Below are 25958 nucleotides of genomic sequence, written 5' to 3'. Positions count from 1 at the left end.
ACACACAGTCATATATACACAGTCGTACCTTGAAAGTCAAATGAAATCCGTTCTTGAAGTTTGACCTTCAAAAACCAAAGCGTGGCTTCTGATTGGCTGTAGGAAGGATGTTCAGCTTCCAAAAGAACGTTCAAAAATTGCCAAGGCGTTCGAGATCCAGGGTACAACTGTGCTACTTTGGTGTTTACTGCCAGCGTATAGAGAACATTTCCATTAAATCAAACCATTTTTAATTCAGGCAAGTCCAGCAAGTGTGTGTGTATTGAATGCTGACTTTAAAATGTCAACATGCTTCGTTCCTTCCATTCATTCCAGTATTTGAACTACAAAATCATCTAGATTCTTTGAATAACTGATTCTTGGAAGTGGTACCAATTTGTTTTATTTGTGATCTTTTGAGTCCAGTTGTTGGGTAACACCTACTTCAGAACCAACATGAAAAGTTACTTTTATAATTGATCATTCATTCACACATATATTGTTTAATTGTACAAAATTCTTGTGTTGCCTATGCTAGCTGAATCCCAATTGCCCTGTTGAATGCTCTTAGTAAATTTTTCCTGCCTGCAGCTATTTGGAAGAACGGGGAAGCAGCTGCCTATGAATATGACTGCTTATAAAAATGGCCTAGAGTCTTGGCTAAAACAAATTGATTTAAAAGGTGTGCTCCTTGTTTTTAGTGCCCTTGCTGCCAGTCCCAAACCAGCCAAGACCTGCTGTAGGACCCCAGAGATTTCCTGTGAGTAGCAGCTGTTTTTTCTTCTCTGATATGGATAAGCATACATTTGCAAAGAAATATTAATATGGCAAATAAAAGTGGTGCCAGTAAAATATAATTTTAAGGTTTTGTAAATATTGACAGTGATCTGTGCAGTAGAAAATGTTTGTTAGAAGCTTAAGATCAATGAATTTCTGAGAGCAGAATTAATTTTGTTTAATTGTAAAATTGTCGAGCCACTCTCTCCAATGGGGAGCGTTAAAATAGAAAAGTGCAATGATTTTTTTAAAAAATGGCTTTCCTATTCATTACAGTCTTTTCAATACAAATAGGAGGAATGCTAATTTAATAAAAAGGTCATACTTAAAATGTGTTGTGCTTGGAAAATATAAATATCTGTACTAGTTTTGTACTTATTTTAAGTATTTAATAGCAGATGTTGAGTTGACACAGGCTACTTCTACCCCCTTTTCTTATTTTTGGCTTCTAAAATACACTTTCTCTTTCTCCTTGATTGATTTACTTCCCTGACATTAGTTCTTCTTCTTACTCTCCAGGATCAATGTCATATAATCCCACCTTGCCAGTCCTTGTCATCTTCAGGGATATCCCCATGTAGAGCACATTGATAATCCAACCAGTTTAGATTAATGAATAATGTGGCTTATAGTATCAAGGTTGTCCTGATCCAAGAATGGTTGAAGGTATTGCAATAGCTGAAGCTGGGCATAGGCACTCCTCAGCACTGTGACCACTTGGGCCTCCAGAGATGGCTTGGTATCTTAGAGTATCCCTAGACTGCATACCTGTTCTTTCATGGGGACTCATACTCCATGCTGAACTGACTGGCTACTAATTAATGGATCCAAGAACCAGTTATTCACATAATGCCAGGAAGTCAGTTTATTGAGTGACCCAGTCCATCCCTGCCTCCTGTACTGCATTTGCACAATCTTTCCTGGTTAGGATGGTATGGAGAGTGTCACTTGTGTATTGTTGATGCCATGCTCTTAAATTCCCAAATTGGTATTATTACCAGACTGTGGAAGGACCACGTGTTTCGAGTTCCCTTTTAATACTTAAAGAAGCTTTAGGAAAACTAGCTATAAATAATTGTTAATATACGCACAGCCTGTCTACTTGACCGTAGATTCTAAGACAAAAAAATAGATGCAAGTAGAAAATGTGCACCTCAAAATGTGAGAGTGGATTTGTACCATCCATGGTCTTTTAATGGGATGATTATTTTTCCTTACATAATCAATTACTGTGTCTGTTTTTTCTGTGAAGGATTACTAATAGTCATTGCAATACTGCATTCCAAAAATGCTTTGAATCCTGTGGTTGAAATTTTTTCATTTATCTAATTTTACAGAAAATGGATGCATATGAGGAATGAGACCTTTTCTAAACTAAGGCAAGGTTTTCATAGAGCAACTGCTCATTTGAAATAGGAACTTGATAGCTGTTACACATCAGTCACATTTCATTCTGAAAAACACTCAAGTTGTAGATAATGCCAGTCAACAAAACTTGAAAGTTTTTTTAAAAAAAGAATATAATATATGTGTATCCATTATTAGATGAACTGCATAATGCCTATAGAATAAATTATTGTGGGGGACCAAGGATGACTAGTCCATATTCTCGGTTGCTGCTCGTATTTTGTTCAGAGGTGCAAACAGTGACCCATGGACGATCCAGTTCTATAATTGAGGTGGCATTGCCTTGTAGGGTATTCAGATGCCGAGTGCATGAGCTTTGCTGATATGATCTTATTGGGAGGGAACAAGTGCTGCGGAACGAATGTAGTTCCCAAAAGATCCCCTGAAACGTCAGGCTGGTGGTATGGTGATTTTTGTTTTTCCAGATTGCAGGTGACATTGTAAAACTAGTAGAATGTGTTGTTTAATCACACGTTGAATACATTTGGTAGGTCCTTTGGAGGCCAGAAGGTGCTTAAGAGGCCAGCCTTAATCTGTGGGCTGCCATTTTGCTATTCCTGCCATGCACTGCTGCCAGAAGTTGAGGGGAGAGGGAGGAGTAAAGTGGCATCATTCCTGAGCCTGAACTGAAGAAAAGTAGAAAAAAAGTCCTGCCTTTCTGTAGCCTGTCAATTATGGATTGAATTCTAATAGCAAATAGCTTACTAGTTTGGAAGTCAGGATTCCATGTTTCTCTCATGAAATTGTAGTCGCGCCCCCCCTCCCCCCGGTTTGTGGACCGACTTTCGTTAGAATGAATAACAGCACCCTGAATTCATACATAATGCAGAATTGCAGTTTTTCTTCAAAAATGAGAGTAGAAGCTTTCCTTCTTCATTCCACAGAAAGGAAGCCGCAGGATGTAGCTTAGCCTTAGAGGATTTCTTCTGCAGTTTAGATGATCTCCTAAACTGGGTCCATAGCAATGATCTGTTAATTTTGGATAACATGTCATAGTGACCAGCCAATAGGAAGTGTGTTTGCCTTCAGACTGGTAGAACTTTCTTTCAAACTTCATGAGCACAGTTCTGACACTAACCGCTTTCAGTACATTTAGAAAATTTTAGAAAGCCCAAGTTACTGCAACTCACAGAAATTATGTAAATTGTTCATATTTCAATATTGTTTTGTTTTTTACACGTTTGCATTCCCAGTGCCACATACGTGTCTCTTCATTACATCATACCATACGTTTACATAGTTGTTTAAATTAGGGTTTTTTCTTCTATGTCACCTTTAATTCTTGTAGTATAATAAAACAAGAAGTTCTTGACCTTATCCAAAATGACTAGCAGTATGTTCCTCCCTAGCCCCTTTAGAAATGGTTGATCAAGATAAATTCCTCTTGGGAAACACCACAGAATTAATAAATCATTCATTCTAGTAGTTGAGGGGCTTGCTTTTTCAGTTCTCTAAGAACCTTTTTCACACACTATGGAAGCCAAGAGCCAAGCCTGTATTTGGTTCAGTACGCAACTCAGTTGACTTGGGTGGATGAGAGTTGTAGTATAAAACACCTGGAGAGTACAGGATTGGGGAATGCTGTTTTACACATACAGATGTTCCGATAAAATATAATTTGCGAATAGGCCTTTATAATATGCAAGTTTTCAAGACTGTCTTGTGACCGGCATTATTTTGAGCATTTCAGAGATTACTGATTTACGTGATTGTAGCAATAATATTTGTTTAGATGTTAGATATCAAATGGCAGGGGAGTGGGGGGAGAACACCCTTCTGCGCTGCTGCAGCAATGATTGTGCTTTTGCTATGGCGGTGCTGCTAGAAGAGCAGCAGTAAATGAAATTTTCACTCTATTACTGTGCAGCAGCGGTGGCGAATCCCACATAGTCTGGAAAGCATTTTGTTTTCTTTTTAACATGATACAAGGTATCAGGTGGTCGTGATTGACATTTCTTGGATAGAGCTTTATACAGCATTTCATGCAAATCATGTTTGAATGAGACTGCTGAATCAAATTACATTTCTCTCCTATTATAGCCCCTACAGATGTGCAACTGAGCTTCCTCAGCATCTACTGGCAAGCTTTCCTTATGAGGACTTGCCATTTTCACAACTCGTCTGCGGAGCCCTATAATTGCAACACTTACAATAGTGACAGAGTGATGAGTGTTTTCTCTTATCAAATCTATAAGTAGTAGCAAGCAGATGTAGTGCAAGATTTCCAACCCCTCCCCCTATATGCTGTCAAACAGTGTCAGGCTGGCAGAGGGAAAATGCAATTTAAAATGCAGGTGACATAATAACAAACACCCTCCATTTGCTAGTGGGCTTCTGATTAATCACTATTACCATACATTATCATACCATCAAATTTAATCATATCAGTGAATTCCCATCTGCAGGAGGAGCAGCAGAAGCTAAATATGATGGTAACAGCTATTAAACAAGAGCGGCAAAGAAGACTTCTAAAATGAAGCAACCCTTTCCCTTGTTGTGTTTTTCCCACAGTTTATTGATCTTACAAACGGTAAAATGAAGCTGAATTAACAGTTGTCCACTCTTTCACGTGACAGATGCAACCATTACAAACACACACAAAAACAAATCCCAGAACATCAAAATTCACAAAAGCACTATGCTACAGAAGTGTTGAAATAAATGTGACCTCACTTTTGCCCTTCAATCTACAGTGTGTCTAAAATAGTCAGGAGCTGGTGGGTGGATTATAAACCTCCCCAGGAATATAATAGGGGTCCCTGATGATCAAGATCCCGTAATATACCATGCATTTTTTTGCAGGGGGATGGGGAATCTTTGCTTTCAGTATGCAGGAATGTTTGCTAATGATCTGAGGGAAAATGTAGTTCAGTATGAAATAGGATGTTGTGAACAGGCATGTTTAGCTTGTGGATTTGTGTGTGTGTTTTAAATAGAATTTAAGCAGGAACAGTGCAGGACCCTAAACTGCTAAGGGTAATGATTCATGTACAAATTTCTTGTACAGTGAAATAGGAAGCATTACCACCACTACTACTACCACTATTATTACTATAAGATGCCTTTAAAAAAGAATGAGTAAGAAGTGCTGGCAACAAAAGAAGAGACGCATCATTGTGCTTGGTGAATCCTCGATAGAAGTATATTTTCTGTTCTCTTGTTCCCTTCCACCATCCAACAAACCCCTGGTTTCAAATTCTATTGAGGTCTAATATACAATCTTTCCATTTCCCCCGATTCATAGTTGCAGCAAAAATGTGTGCTGATATTAATATTTTATTTCTTTCTATTGCACAAGCCCAGAATGGCTAACAGTATTCCTGAAACGCAACACCAAAAAGTACCCAACTTCAGAAACATTTCTAAAAAATTGATAGCTGAGCTGTTAATTCTTCATTTTTATTGCATTGTAATAATTTTAAAAGTTATAGCCAGTTCCAGTTTTTTAACCTCCTTATACTCACCTCCTCCAGGTTAAAACCACAACTCTAAAATAAAATACAATGTACAGTACCGTATAACAGTAATATAGTTATACAGTAGGGCTTCTCATACTACAAAGGCTTGCAAAAACAAGTCTTAAGCTGTCACAGAAGTAAAATAATATGGGGACAACTTGCCATTGTGGAAAGCCTAGCTTCATGTAGTGTCCCCCTGGGCCATACTCATGAAGGGTACCGTAAGCTGGGCCACCTGAGCAGATCTCAAGATCCAAGCTGACTAGTACTAGAGAAGGCCTAAGCTTTGTGTATTAGTACCTAAGATTTGTGTAATAGTACCAACACTGCACTGCACTCAGGATTAGTGTAATGTGATCCCATCTTACTGCTCCAGGTAACAAATGGGCAGCAGCATTCTGCATCAGCTGCAGCTTCTGAACAGGAAAACCTCACATAGAGCCCATTGCAATGCTCCAGCGGGGAACTACTGTACAGTACCTAGATTGTCCTGGCTAAAGAATGACCTGAGCTGGCTAACCAGCCAGAGCTGGGCATTGCCACTCCTTGCCACTGAGGCAACCCTGTGTCTTCAGTAACAACTTAGGATCTAGGAATACCCACAGACTGCACACATGTCATTTTATGGGGGGCTACTCCATCCAAAACTGGCTGCTATTTAATTCCAAGATCCCAAAGCCATCTTACCCACAGTCTCGTCAGGATTCAGCCTCAGTTTATTCGGCTTTATCCACTGCATCACTGCCTCCAGATTCCAGCACTTGTACAACCTTCCCTGATTCACTTTGTGTGTAGAGACAGAGCTCAAATTCATCTAAATATTAGTGACTCCATGCTCCAAATCTTCAAAAGGCATCTCTGAAGGTAATTAGTTTTAGTCATTTCCCCTCCAAAACAAAATTGGGAATGCTTGTCATTCCAAAAAGCAATCTAGCATTTCTAGAATTTCTAGAATTTTAGAATCTAGAATTTCACCTACTTTATAATACTTCTTTCTCCACATACAGTAAGTCAATCTCTGGTATAAGAACCAGAAACTGGACCTTTTTCTTGTCAACATGCATCTAATTGGTGCAGAACTCAGTCAAATGAAAAATAATAATAATAAGTTTATGATGAAGCCCAAAGCCACCATGCATTTGGGCATGGTGGTTTGCTGAGAACATGATGGCTGTGGAACCAAATTCACATTGAAGGGATCTGCATGTTACATTTCTGCATGCATCTTACCCCGTGGTGATTGAATTGAACTAAGGTCATTTACCCAAGAAAAGCCAAAGTCCAGTGGATGCTAAAGTAAGAGGATTAACATTTTGTGACAGATGGCTATAGTTTTAATCATGTCATAGGTTATAGTCACTGGTTCTTTGCATTTATACAATTTTTGATAAGAATTAACAGAGTATCCCTACTTTGGTGTCAGTGGCATTCTTCTAGCCTCTTTGCATGTTAAGTGAGATTAATAAATGAAAACATGTTGTAGAGACAGGGTGTAATTTATTGAAAGATTCATGAAGTTTCAATGACATTGTTAAGGTATTTAATTAGTCTCTTTGAAAAAAAGTATAGAGTGACCCTTTTAGGAAAGCTGATAAGTCATATAATAGCTGTTAGATCCTCTTTATGCCTTGCTTTATAAGATTAACTTTGTGCTAAGCAATTTATGCTAAGTTTTCTCTTTTATTGGTAGCCAAAGTTATCTGTGGTTCATGAATAGATTATAACAGATAACATCATGTAATTAACAAGAGATGCCGAAAAGTAAAAGTACAATTTCTGTAAGAATTGTATGAGAGAGAATGTTAATTTCTTAACTAGGGGGGATATTTGAGAGGATAAAAAGGAAAGCAAAATAGTGTAATTCTTTGACAGGATTAGGGTAACCTTATCTCATGTTCTTTCAGAAAGTAGGATTGCCTGCGTATGTGGAAGTCATGCTCAATGAGCCATTCAGATCTCTATAACAAACTGTAGACAGAAGTTAGTTGGGTTGAGGTTTTGCAAAAGTAATCAATAACATTCTGGTTAAACCTTATGATGCATAATGTAAGTACATATGCAAAGAAGAATGGCTGAACAATGCTTGATGAATTGTTTTTATAGGCATTGGTTAGCTATAACTTGCAACACCTAATTAGTGATAGGCAAAGGCTGGCATTATTAAATGTCACGCAAGGCTGCAGATTCTAGTCAGTTCTTAAGCAACAATAAACTCTTTGATTGACTGAAATGTTTTCCCTGATCAGTTGGGCAATACACACGGATTATTAAGAATACACGTTTATACAAAAACCTTAGGTAGCGCACATCTTCTTTGTGCCTCTTCTAGGATGATGCCTCCTCTGATCACTGCATGTATCAACTAAAATATGTTCTTCCCTCCCGCAAGAAATTATTGATTCATTCATAAACAATTTTAAATCAGTTTAAAAAGCCTCAACCAACCAACTAATAAAGTGACAGCCCTATTTTCACAACTTCAATGTTTGAAAGCTGTTATGTACAGTTTGTGGCTATGAGATTGAGCTCTAGGTCTGATTTGTCTGGCTGACTTTGGCTCTGTCATAAACTTACTACATACCCTTGGGCAATCTACCATGTCTTGTTGTTGCCGACCCATCTACAGTATGGGGACATACTAATCTATTTTGCAGGGCTGGTTTAAGGATGATTGAGACTGTACAGTATATGCTTTTACTTATTTCATTACATTTATATCCTGGCTATTTTCCATTATGGAACCCATGGCAGTAAAGTGAGACCTTTTAAATACTAATGTGTGGTAATCTATAGATGCATTTACTATGTACTGTCAGATGCTCTGAAATGAGCCACTGTTTAAATGAGCATAAGGTGCTTGCAGCCTTCAAGCTCTAAAGTTTCCTAAGTGAATATCCTGTTACAAACACTGTTGAATGTAATGTTTTGAACTCTTAGTCCAGAAAGCCAGACCTGTGGGATTGTGCAGCTGGAATGTGCTTTTGATGGGAGTGGGGTGGGGTAGCAGCAGTGCGGGGAGTACCTGCCTTTCTCCCTGGTTAAGATCACAACTATATGTATTCTGCAAAGCCGTGACCCTCTTCAGTTTACTTGGTGGGTTTGAAAGAAAAAAAAGACACACACAAACGGCAGCAAATGTCCCAAATGCATTATCTCAAAGCACATTCTTGCAGTGTTACGATTTAGGCCATATAAAAAATCAAGATCAATTTTATCTGCTTACAAATGAATGTTACTTTTAGCATCTTGTGGCTCTTTGAAACTGCCTATGTGAGGCCACGAAAAGGAGAAACTGTGCATATCAGAATTTATTATGTTTCCCGTATGCTTGTTTTCTTTTGATTTGCGGTACATATGTTGCTGAGCACAAAAAACAGCATTCTGACTTCTAAATTTAACAGGAGTGTAAAATGTTAGCAGTTAAATATCTATCAAAGAACCTTGGTTCAGATTCTGAAAGAAGTAGGCTATTTTGATATTATATTTGTCGGTGTCCTTAACTGTGACTGTAGAATTGTGCATGGTATATCCATGGACCCAATGCTACTTAAATGTTCCACAGTCCACAGAATTGTACTGTACTTGCATTTCCCCCCTATTAATGCAACACATCTGTAGCTAATGTCTGCTGCAGAGTTCCTAGTGGTGTATACTGCGCTTCAGGTTTTCAGAAAGAGATAGGAGAAGATTTAATGGGACAAGTAAATAAATGATTAGCGCATGAGAGATAGGTTGTGTGTACGTGTGTAGGTAGTAGAAGCCTGTTTTTCTGTAACTCAGCTCTGTGTTTAGTCGATTAAAAAATGTAGCTCCCCCCCCCCAAACCATAAAATGAAAAATTGTAGTTGGGCTAACAGGACTAATTTATGGACAATTGTATGCATACATTTATAAAGGGCAGCTAAGCACGGGAACAGAAGTGTAGATTTCAGAGCAGGGGATGCCACCACCTTTGAGCTCTGTAATGGGAACTGTCACCATCCTGTGTGCTGGAGCAGCATCTGGTTTAGAACGTGGCTCCTTGAAATGTAGGGGAACCAGAGTAAAAGCTGGCACACAAATTAAGCACTATAATTTTAATAGTCCAGTTCTTACTCATATGCAGAACAATTCCCCCCATTACTTTGTGCATGTTGAAGTGGGATTTAATTGTACTGTATTCCTTGCAGCCCTTAAATTTGTCCAGGAATCTTTGTTGTTGTTTTTAAGCCTGTACGGTAATAGTAAGGAAACATACTGATTGTGGGTAATAGTGATTTTTAGATGCTTACCTGAAAACACTGCTGAGTTGAGAATATTTCTGTTTAATGTTTCTGTAAGAAGAGATGTGACAACATAATATTACTTCCCACTAATTTAGTTAATGGGTGTTTGTGTCATAAATGGTCCTTGTCTTTTTAGTAGATGATATGGCATGTTCATTCATAGAATCAAAACGGGGAAAATCAATTACTGAGCTTAAATTTTAAATGGCTCCCTCCTTTGCTGATTGTGAAATAGCTGAATATCAGTCTGAAGCATTTATTTGAAACGAAGGGTGACAAATCTATGTTAATTTTTCTGTATCCTGTCTGTAATGAATGCTTCAGATGCTTAAGTATTTAGGGTTATGTGCTTTGCGAAATGTTGATTCCCTGTTATTCTTGAAATATGATTTCTTTACTTCAGAAATGGGGGGGGGAATCAATTTATGACATCCAGAAAATTAAAGTAGCTTCATTTTGGTTGCTTAGGTTGTACTAAATAGATAGCAAAGAATAGCATGGTTTAAAGAGATAAATGTCAGGAGCATTTTCTAAAGTAGACATTCAGACTTTTGGATTAATGGGATAGAAGGTCAATAATTGCATGGATTTCACTAAGCTTGAAAAGAGATGGCATTCCTGTGGTGCTGCTGTGATTATTAAAACATTTTGAATTCATTGTAAAGGGATTGTGCTTAGGTTCCATGTTCACTGCCACAGTGAAAGATATGGCTCAGTAGGGTTGCCAATTTATACAAATTACAGAAAGGTATTTTAATCTTTTCCTATAAAATAAATAAATAAATATTCTCAATAGTTAGGCTATGTAAGAAGTTTTTATAGGGTTTCATGTAATATTTTTCACGTGATACTCTATTTTAGAGAGGTTGTACATTGCTTTGGGCTCCCAGTTGAGAGGAAGGGTGATAAAGGAATAAAATTAATCAAATAAATGAGCCATAGAAGAAATGCTTCGGGATTATTTTAACCTCCATTTGTGTTCCGTGTGTCCCCTTGTATTATTCAGGGTCCTCCAGAGTTTCAGCAGAATCCCCCCGGACCTGTTCCTACCAACTTCAATCAAGCCCCAAGACTCTCCCTCCAGGATCAATGGAGAGGACCACCACCGCCTCTGCCACCACCGCCTCCACAGGATAGAGAGCCTTTCTTCATGGGAGGTAGTGTCCTGTCTAGCATAAGAAGCGGCAGCTTCTTGTCTTAACTATGGGCACACACACACCCCACATACATGGGGGTTATGTTCTGGGCCCCCGTGTGTAAAAGTGAAATTGGATAAAGTGGGGAGCACCCTCTAAGCACCTCTTTGCTGCTCTCTTCAGTCCATATCAAAAATACTGTATTCCAAAAATATCCACAACTAGAATTGAAGCTCTGGCGCTGGCAAGAGGCTGGAAGACACACAGGAAAGTGGCTGCTACTGCTGCGCTGCCCCACACATCAGCTGTTAGGCGGGGAGGCTGAGCAGCATAAACAAATTCCCGCTGCTTATCCGATCTCTTTGGGGTGTCCTCTGCCCTCACTAATGCCCTCTTCATGCTCCAGGAAGAGTGTCCTTGGAAACCATAAGGACTCTCCTGCCATTTCTGGATTTGATTTGAATTATTTAATTATTTCCCGTTGTCACACTTATACGCGGTCACTTTCCCATCTGTCACTTCTAGGCCATTGTTGAAGCTGGCAAATCCTCCTATATCTGGAGCTTGGGATTTAGCAATTAGGTACCGCAATATCACTTATCCGATTCTCTCCTGTAAAATCTTAACATAGTCATGTTTACTGGCTTATACATTATTGTAACATATATGTAAGAAGAAAACTTCTAAGATGTCAACTGAAAAAGTGGTGAAAGCTTTCACACACGCAACTTGGCTTTCTCTTCCATTGTAACTCGTTGTGCAACCCTTAATTGTGTTAGTTGTTGCTGAGGGCTGCTTTCAGTTAAACAACAGGACTTCCCCTATTGATTTTCCATGAAGACATAAATAGTTCTGCTTGCAGGACTACCTGGATTCTGTGGGTTGATTGGGGCGAGAGCGTTCCTCCTGTTTTGGAGAAGGGTTTTGAACTACAGGGACTTAGTGGTCCTCTCTAACCCAGGTATCCACTCCAGGCAGATAAGGCTCTTAGAGAGTGATAAAAGAACCAAAAGTATGTATCTCTCCCCACCCCCTTTGTAACATCTGTGCAGTCTAAACTGTTTTGTGAGGAAAGGATCTTAGTTTAGTGGCAAATCACATGCTTTGAATGCGGAAGGTGGCACAGTTCCAACGAAAAGGAAGAGATAATGTTAAAGGAACCTCTTCATGTAATCCTGAGGAGCCAATCCCAGTCCGTGCAGACAATATTGGGTTAAAGGTAAAGGTAAAGGAACCCCTGACCATTAGATCCAGTCGTGACCGACTCAGGGGTTGCGGCGCTCATCTCGCGTTATTGGCCAAGGGAGCTTCCAGGTCATGTGGCCAGCATGACAAAGCCACTTCTGGCGAACCAGAGCAGCACACGGAAACACTGTTTACCTTCCCGCTGTAGCAGTACCTATTTATCTACTTGCACTTTGACGTGCTTTCGAATTGCTAGGTTGGCAGGAGCTGGGACTGAACAATGGGAGCTCACCCCGTTGCGGGGATTCAAACCGCCGACCTTCTGATTGGCAAGCCCTAGGCTCAGTGGTTTAATCCACAGCGCCACCCGTGTCCCTTAATTGGGTTAGATGAACCCAATAATCTAACCTGGCTTCTCCCAACCTGGTGCCTTCCGTATGTTTTGGGTTCAAGTTCCCACCATTCTGCTGTATCATCTTGTGCTGGCTGGGGCTGGTAGGAGTTGTACTGTAAAACATCTGGAGGGCACTAGGTTGGGGAACACGGGTTTAAACTAATATTGCAGCTTCCTATGTGAGCGTTATCTAAAGCAGGGGTGTGAGGACTAGGAAGGCTGTTCAGTTTGCTCCATCGATAGATTGATTTTATGACTATGTTTGTTTCTGACAGAGCCAAGATTTCCCAGCCATCACATGTTTGAGCAGCGGAGCCCTCCTCCTCCACTACCGCCCCCACTCCTCAACAGTGCCCACCCCATTCCCAACCAAAACCCGCACCCTTTCAGTCAGCCTGGACCAGGTTTTAACCAGCAGGGGCAGCAGCACATGTTTCCCAGAGAGAGGATGATGAGGCCAAACATGCAGCCCCAGGGCCCCGTGGGAGTCCTTCACTTCAACCAGCCTGGAGCAGCAAATACACGACCATTCCTCCCTCCCAGGCAGTCATTCATGCAGGTGCCAGGGCAGCCGTTTTTGACATCTCTCACACAGCCGAACATGCAGGTATGAAATGAAAGCAAGAGTTCCTAGGAATCTGCATTTAGAAATATTGTGACAGCTTTAACCTAAGTTCCCAAAAGTGCAATGCCTCCAAAGCTGCCCAGAAGTTGTTACTCTAGCACCCTTTTCACGCCACTTTGATCAGCAGGACAGAACCTAGACCTGCTGTTCCCTAAGTGCTGCAAAAAGTATGGTAACTATTGATGAGTGCTTGGAAATCAATGGCCAGTTTTTTGCAGTACCCCTTTCCCCCCTTTTTAGAGACTTTTAAAGCATGTAACAAACACATTTAGTTGACTCCCTCCTCCCTCTTGATCTTTTTAGCTGTGGGCCTAAGAATAAAGTGAGTTTCTGCAGGTGTTTACTTTTTTCATCTTAGCTATTCCTTAAGAGCCTCAAACCATTTGTTGCTTATGCTGGAAAGTGTGGAAACCTTCGAGAAGTTCTCCTGTGCACAGAGTTGAATGTTTAATGTTTGAATTGATAGTACAAAATATAGATGAAATTTAAATGTGCCTTTTTATTGCTGTGCCAAGCATGAAAACATATTTATCCCCCTGTGCCCAGTGCTAATTGAATTACAAGGTTTAGTGGCAACTTTGTATTGGCATAGTGCTTCAAAGTGAAGATATTAAACTGCTTTGATTTTTGCAAGGCTGTTCACAGCTAATGAGATTAGAAAAGTTTGTAATGCAACATTTTGTTCAATATTCTATGGTTTCCTTAATTGATTTATTCCAGAAGAAATATGAAAATAATCTATTGTTTAAAAACAAATTCCTGTACAGTGAATAGATTAAGCATGCATCTAGAAAACAGCCATATTAGCTCACCACAAAGGTTAGAGCACCCTCTGCTGGTACAATTGTTTTTCATTTGAAGATACTAATAAATACACAATGGCTGGTATTGTACATTCCTTTCACTTATTAAGCTTTCTTTAAAGTTTAACTATTGTACTTTAGTAATTGCAGAAAATGTTCAGACTCCAGTTAGACTTCTTCATTTATTTATTTTTAAAAGGAACAGCTGAAACATAATGCTTATGTGCAGTACAGCACTTTAATTTAGCCTTACTTAACTTTAGACTCGAATTGGGTGGTGGTGTGCTTATTAATAAACGCCTTTACTTTGCTGGTTATAGTAATTGTGATATACAGAGTGCTGGTTAAGTCCTATTAGCTACTTAGAGCTTGAATGTTAAGGAGCAGGCCTTTTTTGAGTTTGCAGCTCATGTGTGCTTTCCTTTAAAATGTGCAGGGTCCCTTGCACCCTCCTTTGCAGCCACAGCATCAGCAGCATCCACAGCCGCCGCAACAACACCATCCACAGCAGCATCAACAGTCGCATCATCAGCATCCACAGTCACATCAGCAGCATCCACAAACAGCCCAGCAGCACCACCAGCAGCATCAACCGCACCAGCAGCATCAACCGCACCAGCAGCAGCACCACCTCCTTGCAGTGCCCCCCCAGCCTCTGATTTCTGTTGCCCCATCCCAGTTTAGACCTCACATGCAGGCACAGCAGCAGCAGTCAAGCAGCAATCGGATGCAGTGTCAGCAACGACAAGGTCTGGTAAAGGCCAGGCATGTAAGTGACATGTAAATACAGTGCAGACAACTCCCTCTTGGCCCATGTTCAAAGAACACACAACTGCACGTGCAGGCTGTTTTCAGACCCAGAAGGGGGTGGGGCGGGCTTTTGTGCACTCCACTGATGTGTGTGATAATCTGGAATGCAAACCCCACATTTGTTCACTTCTAGTCACAAACCCTGCAGTTTTGTCAATCCATGGTTGACTTTTTCCTTTGCTGTGCTAAAGAATTTTCAAACCATTTAAGCAGTGCTTTGTCCCTCTGTTTGTGTTCACCTGTGTTTCTTGAGGCCCTCAGCGGGGTTGATACCTTCACTGCCACAGAAAATTCAGATAATTTCATAGGACACCTGGCTAGTTGTTAGTTCTGTTGCTTTGTCTGCTCTTCCTTTGGAAGATTCCATTCCTCAAAGCTTATCCAAGGCTGTTAGTACCATTAGCGTGGCAAAGGGGACTATAGACTTGCATTTGCTATAGAAATGACTGTACAAAGAAAGGTGATTCAGAATCTCTATATGTTATCACTTAAGCTTCAGCAAAATCTGCATGCTTAAGAACTCAATGCTATCAGGTTTTTTAATGTTGATTTTTTCCCCCAGAACACACCAACACAAAACATTGTGAAGCGTCCAAATCAGCAACTCCAGTCACCTGCTCCAAGGAACAGTAACTTGCGGGAATTGCCAATAGCACCTTTGCATGCAATGGAGGCTGCTAACAACCGAAGGACCTCAGCACCTGCTGCTCAAGTAAAACCCATTGCCAGTACCATGCCTACTGCAAGGCCTGTGGCTGGTGTGAAGAACCAACAGGGAAGGACTGAGACAAAACCTAGAGCAGTTATTCCAGTGGCACAGCCTAAAGTGGAGATCAAATCTGAGCCAGAGGTAAGGCCTCTCCTCTGTCTATCTATGTAACTATGTAACATAGTTTTCTGCATCTGTACTAGTTTCCAGGCAGGCACAGATGAGTACAGTGGATGCTCGGGTTGCGAATGTGATCCGTGCGGGAGGCACGTTTGGAACCTGCAGCGTTTGCAACCCGCAGTGCCATGTCTGTGCACATGCGGGTCGCGATTTGGCGCTTTTGCACGTGCGCTGAAACCCAAAAGTAACCCGTTCCTGTACTTCCGGGTTACCTGCAAACACGCAACCCGAAGCATCTGTAACCCGAGGTATGCCTGTATACTGCAGGCATACAGATAGAAGAAATGCCTCTACCAGCACACACAATCCACTTATATTTTGGTGGTTCCCTCATCTGCTGAAAACATACGGCACATCTGTTACTTACACTTACATCTGTTACAGCAAAGTCTCTTATTGTAAGCCATGATCAGGGATTGGAGCTCACTGTCACCAGTCTTGAGAGCCAAGTGTGCACTTTACTGGAATGAGAAGACAGAGCCTAAAGGAGAAGTCCATTCGGAATGGGGTATATGGGAAGCTCTTCCCCTCAGCCACCCAGATGTGGTCCACAGGTCATGGGTCAGCCATCCTCAATGTTATCCTGTCTGTTGGCAAGATGCAGTGATAATATTAAATAATGAAATTCTGTTATTGTAGAAACAAGAATCTGCAGTCATTTGCCTATTTTTTATTTATCTCTTGAATACCATTAACTTGAGTGATTTTGGAGAACCAAGTTACTATGAAAGTACTATTAAAAGTCCCTGGGTGGCATCCGCAATGAGCTTGCTAGGAACTCAGTTGCATGTAACTAAGCCAAACCATAGTTTAGCACAGAGCAATTTAGCAGGCTCCCTGAGAGGAGATGGTGACTGCTTTGCTCATCTGCTGGTTCTGCTGTGCTGGACCAGACTAAGTCATGCTTTGGCTTAGCAAGTCATATGAAGAAGAATCTCTTGTGGGATTGTTGTAAAAATTACTGAGACAATGCTTTGAATATTCTAAAGAACTATATAGCTGCTAATTCCTGTTATTATCCCTTACCAATAGGCTTGAATGATGAATATCAATGGTTTGTCACTGTAAATGCTAACTACTGAATGCTGATGTTTTTTCTGATCAGTAGTTACAGAATATAGAGTAACTGTACTCAGTGATATAGATCACTTTAGGTTGAATTGGCCCGTAAAACTTAGACTAAAGTACTTTACCCTGCGAGATGGGAAGCTTGCTAATTGCATTTTGGATGGATGGCTATCTTCAGTGTTCTCAGTTTTTTGTTTCAGATGTTCAAAGTCAGTGTCATCCAGTGGGCAGAGAGTTAGATCTGGCACCCTTGGGTTCAGTGTCAACTCTCCCATGGTGTCATGTAGTTTCTTAATCTGAGTTAGAAATATGGTAAATGGGAATGGGGACCTATTTGCTCAGATTGTTAGGGGAACTCAGATATTAAGACGAGCCTAGCAAATTCAAAATAGTATGCAATGGTAACTGATAGGTTCCAGTTTCTCCTGCATACACTTTCAGGTGATGACTTTTTAAACATCTTACCTGCCAATTAAACATGGACATTGCATAAGAGAATCTTTGTGAAAGTAATATGTGAGTGAAACTAGTTCAAGTAATGTTACATTGATTCATTGGTGCAGGATCTTCCACTTTTTCACTGCTTCCAAGTGCTGGTGATCTAAGCTGCTGTGTGTCGAATGAGGTTTCTTCAAGATGTATACTAAATAAAGCATATCCGGTTGGTGCTTTAGGGGGTTAAACTATTGTAGTGTTTAATAAGGAACAGTTCTTAGCCTATTATATTATCCTTTAACGTTTGTCCTGTTGAAACTTGCAAACTCACTTGGAAGCAGCTTTTCTTTTGATGTTCTTGATTTCCCTGTAGCTTCCTATAAGAATGTGTTTTCTTCCAGAATTTTAGGCCCTTTAGAAAGCTTATTTGATGCACAAAGGGTATAATACTTTCAGAAAAGCTTAAGGCTAGAATATTAAAGGCATTCCTGATATACCATTAATATTCCAACACTGCATTTGGCAACATTTTAATTCTGAAGAGAGTGCATGAGTTCAAGGTCAGAGAGATTGACTTGTGCTGTTCATTATAACCAATTATTGTGTGACAAATGAGTTTCAGATCAGGCTGAAAATTCTGTAAGAAAAATCAATAGTTCTAATCAGGGCCTTTCAGGTCATTTACCACCCTACCTTTTGTTAGTTTGTCAGAAAAGAGCAAGATAAAACCCATGTGACAGTGGGCTGCCTCTGTATTGTTACAGCTTCCATTTGAAACAATATTTTGAGATCTTGAATTATATTAATAGTTTAATTGGTTTCAGCAACTTCTAAATGAGTTCCGATTTAGAAGGCTTCAGTTTCAGCATTCTGATTTTTTCCCCATTAAGTAAAGTCCAAACTAGAGTCATGTATTTTTTGACTCTTCATAGGTTGCCTAGTAATAAACTTTCATTGGTAGCTATGTCATTTAAAAGCATTAGCACCATATTTCAGTTGATTTAAAATTCTCCTGGGAATGTATGCCATCAATGCACACTCTTTTTTAAAAGCAAAACCAAATTTGACAAAGCTGGATAGGAGTTACTATCCCTATAACTTGTTTCCTTTGATGTTCTGTAGTTTCCTGATGAAGATGAAGAAACCAGACTCTACCGTTTAAAGATAGAAGAACAGAAACGCCTAAGAGAAGAGATCTTGAAACAAAAAGAGCTCAGGCGGCAACTTCAGGCTGGAGCTAGAAAAAGAGAGTTGCTTGAAAGGCTTGCGCAGCAGTCTTCAACACAACAACAGGAGGAAGAAACTTCACAGTTGCCCACCAATGGAAATCCATTGCTTCCCCTTCCTGGTGCACAGCCTCGCCAAAATGTGAAATGCAGGCTGATGGTTAAAAAGCAAGACCAAGTAGCTCCAACCCCCCCTGCTTTTCAGCCTAAGCCCCCAAATATTCTGCAGGCTGGAGATAATGCACAATTTCAAGGACAGCAAATAAAAACAGTAAAGCAGCTAAGACAGACTAGGACAGTGCCCGAAAATGAGCTCCAGCTGCCATATAAAGGGTTGCAAACAAAGCCTCCTGCAGCCCACTTGAACCCATCCCAGATTGCTCGTGTGGCATCAGTACAAGGCCAGCCTCAGGAACTGAAGCCTGGGGTGAAAAGAACTGTCATGCAGCGGGCAAACAGTGGTAGTGGAGATGGGCCCCATGTCGGCACCAAAGTCAGGGTGATTAAATTGTCAGGAGGGGTAAGTTACCAGGCTTGTCTGTCTTTTGTTTTCTTGTGTTTTTTGTGGTCTCTGTCTGTCCTGTTGGTGTTATTTGCAAAGGCCCAAAGAAAATGGAGATTGATAAGCAGAGGCTTGGGGACGACGACGACAACAACCCACCTTTCAAATATTCCTGTTAATTTTGAATCGTCACAGCTGTGTATAGCTATTTTAAATCATTTTCCCCAATATCATACATGTACGTTTCCCCATATCGTAATCTTGAATGGTCTTGCTGAACTGATCGCCAAATGATCAAAGGAGGCAGACCACATGCTGGTGACTTAATAGAATGTTCTCATTTGGTTTTGATCCAAATCAAAAACATTTGGTAACTAACCACAGCCAAAAAAGGGCAGTGGATGATGAACAGAACACTACAATTTGTGGATATGGCCAGAAGATCTTCCCTCCTTTGTTCCTTTAACAGAAGCCTATGTATGAGCTGTTGCTCTCTACTTAGTTGTGCTTAGGTCACTACTTGATTACTAGGTAACAAGATGCCAGATCTTAGGGAAAGTGACAATAAATTGAGGAATAATTTCCATTTGGGAAAGTAGCAAATATGTAAAGTCCTCCTTTAGGCCAGGAAATAGGGAGTTATAAACTGCAGTTTATGCAGCATTTTTTAGGAATAAAGCATAAGAGTTGTGTATATCTCTTCTAGAAAGAAAATAAGAAACTTTGTTGAAGGACATTGAAATGTGAGAAATGAGGAAATGGATTTAAGTTGAAGGGAAGTTATGTGTATGTTTAACCATATTCTCTCCCCTCATCCTTCCTGTCTCTTAATGACAAGAATAGCAAAGTTTGTGTGCATTGTTTTTCAAGTAGCAGAGAGCTAGTTCACAATAAAATTACATTCAGGCTTCTGCCCTGATTTGCTGGTATTGCAATACACAGGATAGTAGCCAGAAAAGCTTTCATTTTGGAGTTCTCCACCACTCCCCAAGTAGGTTGTACTGTCCTGTTTTGTGCGTCAGCAAACAACCTCAGCACAGGGTGAATATAAATGGTGGAGAGAAGTGGGCAGAAAGGACTTCATAAAGACTAAGTAGAACTGAGCTTAGGGTTTATTTCGTTCATGTGTGTATAACATGCTGAACAGAAAAAAATGAGACTCTGTAGTGCAGTCCTTTTCATACCAAACATGACTTCTAGTCCAATCGCAGGCAGGATATGCCAAACAGCCTACTGGTTAAAACAAGTTATCCGCTCCTGTTGCAGAAATATTCTTTGGGATATATTTGAGGCATTATTTAGTGCTGAGCCTTTAGTAAAGGTTCATCCAGTTTCGTGGAGTTGGACAGCATTGGAAATAACTTAAGGAGTGAGCTGAAATTAGTTTACGGTAGTTTGTTTCATGCAGTGGTGTTGTTTTTCTTCCAGAAAAATAATTAGCTCTATTTTCCACCTTTTTTTAACCAATATGGTTAAATTGTTAGGATTCAGACTGAAATAGTTCAGAGTGCAGAGAAGTTGTTTTAAGACGTTCCTTATTAAGTACAGCTTAGTTGTAAGATCAGTTCAGCAGGGGAGTAAGAAGCCCAGAGAGGCTGTAGAATTTCCTTGGAGATTGTCCTGTAAAGGCTGGACAGGCATTTGAGGACGGTTTATGTATGGAGGTTGAAATACAAAGAAGCTTTGTGCACAGGAGAGGCATCTGCCTGAAAGCAGTGCTTTCTTCGAAATGTTTTGCTGCAACATCTCCCACTGCTAAAGAGGCAAGTTGCTTTTTAAATTGCAGATTGGCATGCCTCCTTGGCAGTGTGAGATGCTGTGGCAAGAACTTCAAAGAGAGCTCCAGCTGAGTGTGCATGGTCCTAGCCTTCACGTGCATAGAGCTGTTTTGGATTGAGGCCAATGTATCCTGCCTTAAAGTATCAGATGGGAATCTCTTCCAGCTCAGATTATAGTGATCCTTTGAGGAATCACTTTCGTTTACAAGATTTTGACAGGCTTATTTTCTTTATCAATAGTAATAGCTAGGCAATCTTAATTACAAATGGTAAAAACTAAAGGATTGTTGAAATCATAAATACCAGTGCAAGAAGTCTCCATAACAAATTGTTGCAGTTATTCGGTGTAGCAGATATATACAATCTTTTTTCAACCACTTGCCTGGTTGCCACAGGCAACTAGAAATCTCACATAGGTGCATGAGGTTGCAGAAAGGAAACTGAGTGTTCAGCCCCTCTTTTAGCAATCTTCTGCATTTATTTGCTGGACAGGAGGGGGTTGGTCACTTTCTCTCTTTCCAGCGTGGGTAACAACCCAGTGTTTGGCCCTTCTGCTGACAACCCATTATAGGGTTGTAGGGTAGGAAGCACTCCATTCCCCACTTGACATAGAAAGCAAGCAGGCTGCTGGCAGAGGCATGGAGTGCTTCATTCCTTCTCCAGGAGCCTGCTGGGTTTCTATACTGGGTGCACAGGAAGTGAAGCTCCCTCTTATGCATCCATCATTGCAACTGAGAGAGGTGGCGGCAGAGTAGAGTGCTCCTCCTCTCTGCCTTCTGGGTTTTTATGGTAGACCAGGGATGGCAAAGCCCACGACCTGCAGGCAGTTTTGAAGGGTGGTCAGGACCACCAACCTGCCAATCACCCAACCTCATAGGACGGCAAATTTAATGCCAGTGGATCAGCACAGACATATCTCTTATCTTAGTGCTGTCCCACAGTTCTAAGATTGGAGATAGGCCTCTGCATGCCCTTTGAGGGTAAAAGTTAGAAGCAGGTGCTTATCTTTAATCTTAATGTTAAGCACCACAGTGCCACACTTATCTCTGATCTTAAATACTGTGGGACTACAACACTAAGATGAGAAATAAGAGATAAGAGATCAGAAATAAGAAATAAGAGGTTGGGAAAGCCCAGGTGGGCGTGGTTTGCCCAAAATTGCTTCCTGGGCCAAATTCAGAGGTGGGCCTAATTAGGCTCATGGGCTGGAGGTTTCCAACTGCTATGATTTCAGCAGGTGAAATTCCTACATTTCTTGCATGGGCATATGGGATGCTGGGGGTAGATCTAGAACGATTGATGTCACTGCTGACAACCTCTTGGATCCATAGGAAGGATCACCACAGGAAGTGAAGCTCCCTCTTATGCTGTCCGGCACAGAAACACAGCAGGTTGATGGTGGAGCCTTGACATGCAGGACAGGCTTTGCTTCCTGCATAACAAACATAGAAACACCATAGACTATTGGGCAGAGTGATCTGACCATTTACCATGACTTCACGGAGCACTCAGCATAGAAACCAAGTGAGTTGATGGAGTGGGAAGAGAGTGCTCATTTCTAGTTAGTACAGTGTTTTGCTAGTCTGTTTTTTAGTCACAAGAGAGGCTGGGAAAGGAAGAATGGAGTGCTTTGCTTATTCTCCAATAGCTACTCTGGTGAGTAAAGGTTGTTGCTGGGACTAATTTATCAAGCTAGGTATCTAGCTACACAGATATTTGGGTGATATATTTCCTCTTGTTGCAATACACAGACATATTTCACGCTGCAGAGTTCCTAAGGGACTTGCTGTATCTTCCTCTAAACTTCTAAATAGGGGTTAGCCAATTTTCCAGTGCAGGTAGGTGTATTGCTACATTCCTTTGTACAGAAAATTGATACTAAGCATGAAAACTCAGATCAAGATGCTTGATTAAATTTTCAATAGTTTGTCAGAAAGTTACAACCATGTTACTTTGTTCCACATGCTGCACAGAGAAAAGGGGAGTTATTGGCAGCAAGGGAGACAGTCTGGACAGTTTTGCTAGTCTAAGCTTACACAAAGATTAAGTCTGTCAGAGCCCTCTGTAAGGTAGACATCCCAAATCCTGCTGAATGTCTAGTTCTGAGTCCTGCCTAGAGCATGTTCTGGTAATACCCCTTTGAGGCATACATGTATTCTTCCTTTGGGTCAAGGTTTTGAATGTAAGTGTTCCATCAAAATCTGAACTCATCTCTAGTTCAGCTATATCATGTTCTGGCTGAACAGTAAATTGATCTTCTGGTATTGCAACTCTTTCTGAGAGTGTTCAGAACTACTAGCCTGTTGAAGACGTGTTTCCATTTTTGCTTTTGTTCAAACTCATTGATAAGAATATTGATGTTGGTGCTTTCAGCACAGCTGTGCTATTGCATGTTATTGCAAAGGCAACTGCAGCATTTGCTGGACATTGTGATCTTTAATCCATTGTTTTCAGAAGTTTGAAGAAAAGTCATACTTATTCAGCTATCTTCTCCTTTAGAAGTGTATTATGAAAGCACTACGCTTCTCACGTTTCATCATGAAACATACTATTTATATCAGCTTCCCTATTTTTTCACATAGAAAACCTATGTATAAGGTCGAAGACTGGCATGCAACATATAAACTGTCAGGTGGGACAGTTTGGGCGCAGAGATATTCAGCTCACCAAAGCTTCCTATTGTGTAGCACAGGGGTGGGGGATCCTCGAGTTATGGGTTTAGTTAAGCTGGGAACAGATCCCAATTTAGCCCATAAGGCTCTTTTCTCCAAACCACTTGCCCCAGTCGCACACTTGACATATGTGATTTCAGGTGAGGGACGGGTGGAGATGCTACTGATTGGCAGTTAGAGCAAGCCAGTTGGGGTTGGCTGCACTACTGAGTTCCCATTGGATAACTAGCTTGCAAAGAGCCCTGCTCAGCACTTTGAATTGCCAATGATCAGCTGATCAGTGGTACAAAGCACTCCATCATCTGTCACCATTGTGACATTAGGTGATTAACAGGTGGTGTTCCCACTCACCTGTCAAATTTGGCCTGTGCAGGGTAGGGAAGATAAGGATCTGGCCTGCTGCGTAATTCCAGTTCCCTACCCCTGTTGAAGCAAATGAGAATGAGGCAAAGCACAAGTGCACACAATCCCACTTGCTGTTTCCTATAACCATATTCTCTATGTAGGAGTTTTCTTATTTCAAGCTGCCTTTACACTGTCGTTAGGGATACTTGTTCCCTGCAAGTCAAAAGTCAGTTTTCTGGCTTAAGGAAAGAACTGTTATGCAAATAGCACACATGGCAGGAATCCTGCTGATCACTTAGACATTGATCTGCAGGATGCTTTGAACATTTCAAACAGAAATATTGAAATGGAGAACCTCTTTCCTTACTGCATTTTTGGCCCAAAGAAGACTACCGTGGAAGTTGAGCACAAAATATACAATTACATTTACATTTTTACACTGTGTATTAGAAGTTTTTTTAAAGAGGGCTGCAGTGTTTAATCAAATAGGTTCATCTATTAACCTCCCAGACCATTAAAAAAGTGCCCCTGATTAATTAGGTGCCATTTTAGAAGAGAGAGCCCTTTTTCCTCTCTCCTCCTAAACTGGTGCCTGCCATTTTGCTTCCCTCTTATCTATTCCCTGTCCTTGTGGACATCAGATGGAGAGATGTTAATGGAGACTTGCAGATCCTTGGGCTGCCAGCACATTTGTCTCTGGAGGGAGTTGGTGTGGCAAGGAAAAGGGATGACTATTCTACCCCCACCTCCCACACCACCAAGTCACTGGACACTTCTAGACAGGTTGTAAGGCTCCAGTTCTGCAGATTTGCTGTGGAGTGAGCTCCACTGAAATCAGTAAATTTTACTTCTGGATAGATTGTTCCAGAAAGCATCATGTTCTCTTCCTCAGAATTGTTGGTTCTGTGCATCTGCAGATTTATACAAACTTGATGAAAACTTGTATGATCACTAACAAACTTCTTTGTTTTGCCTAGGTAACGAATACTCAAATATATAAGCTGCCATATAGAATAATAAGAATTCTAAATTGCTGTAAGCCACCTTGTGTAGGTTTTTTTGTATAGGGTTGGACATAGCTGTCAGTATACATAAAACATACATAATATAGATATTAACTTAGCAGAGCACAAGTAAATTTAAAAGCATAATTAATCTTAGCAAACTCATGCTGTCATTCACAGTGGAATTTTTTTTAATACATCGTGACATCAGTGACACAACACGGGCACTTTCAGATTGACTTTTGACACACAATATTTGCCAACACTTGCTAAGAATATGGTGGGATAACACTGGGTTAAGTTTACGCTAGGAAGTCAACCTCCTAACTCACTGTTGGTTGCTCAGAACAATGCTTCTGCTTTGCCTCTGCTTCTTGGGTGCATATATCAATCTTGTAGCTCTCTCAGAAATATCTTTGTGTGTCTCATCCTCTTTGTCTGGCATACATTGAAGTTTCCAGAGTAACCATAAATTTAAGAGAATTTTAGAAATTGTGGTGTTAAATTTGCATTCATACTACTACTTGTTGATTTGGTAAATAAGAAACTATGCTCTTCAGTTGCTGTGACTCATTCTTCAGAGGAGTGTTCATATCATGTCATTTGCCTTTTGGGCTGGCAACAAGTTTTTAGTAGGAAGTCTTTGCCAAGGAGGAAGATTTGAGATAATGGTCATTCAGAATTGGGCTACTATTTGGCTGAATGGCTGCTATGACTCACTGCTTTTGCTGCTTCCTTTTCAGGCTTGTTGCATTGTCTGCTAAGGACTGTTTTTGGTCTTGGGGCTCTTTGGTAAGGTCTTCTCAGTAGGGACCCCCCCCCTTAATCTAGAAATGTAGAGTATGCAACCCAGGAATTCTCTCATGACCTCTGAACTTCTTGGGTGCAAAGTGAGAGTGGAAGTATTTTTGGACCGGTGAACCCTTTGCAAGTATTCAGGGCTAGGGTAAATGCCCAGCCTCATCACTCGGGAGTTACCATTGTTTGGTCTGCGTCAGTTTTAATCGCATTCTGTACCTGGTCTGCAGTGGATATATTTTCAGAGCTGGGTTGTGCTGTTGCATCGCCCGCCCCCCCCCCTTGTACTAAATGATTTTGCATCTGAATGTTTAGGTGGGTATTAAAATAGGTGAAATAGACAATGCACACACTGCTTCCTTTAAACAAGAAACAACCTCCCATCCCTGGGTTGTTCCCCAA

At 40.7% G+C, this 25958-nt stretch overlaps 1 protein-coding gene across 2 annotated transcripts in view; it reads left to right on the top strand.

Moving 5' to 3' along the window:
- RBM33 (RNA binding motif protein 33) overlaps window positions 1–25958 on the top strand; it is a 94259-nt gene that overhangs the window by 32884 nt on the left and 35417 nt on the right. For both annotated transcript variants that reach the window (XM_035130072.2, XM_035130073.2), the window contains exons 10-15: window positions 681–739; window positions 10893–11043; window positions 12877–13208; window positions 14466–14798; window positions 15402–15689; window positions 18354–18977. In XM_035130072.2, the coding sequence (XP_034985963.1) occupies window positions 681–739; window positions 10893–11043; window positions 12877–13208; window positions 14466–14798; window positions 15402–15689; window positions 18354–18977 (1787 nt within the window). The remainder of the gene's footprint in view (window positions 1–680; window positions 740–10892; window positions 11044–12876; window positions 13209–14465; window positions 14799–15401; window positions 15690–18353; window positions 18978–25958) is intronic.

This window comes from Zootoca vivipara, chromosome 12, assembly GCF_963506605.1.
Source record: "Zootoca vivipara chromosome 12, rZooViv1.1, whole genome shotgun sequence".
NCBI classification, from domain to species: domain Eukaryota; kingdom Metazoa; phylum Chordata; class Lepidosauria; order Squamata; family Lacertidae; genus Zootoca; species Zootoca vivipara.
This window is presented reverse-complemented; position numbering and strand designations above follow the sequence as displayed.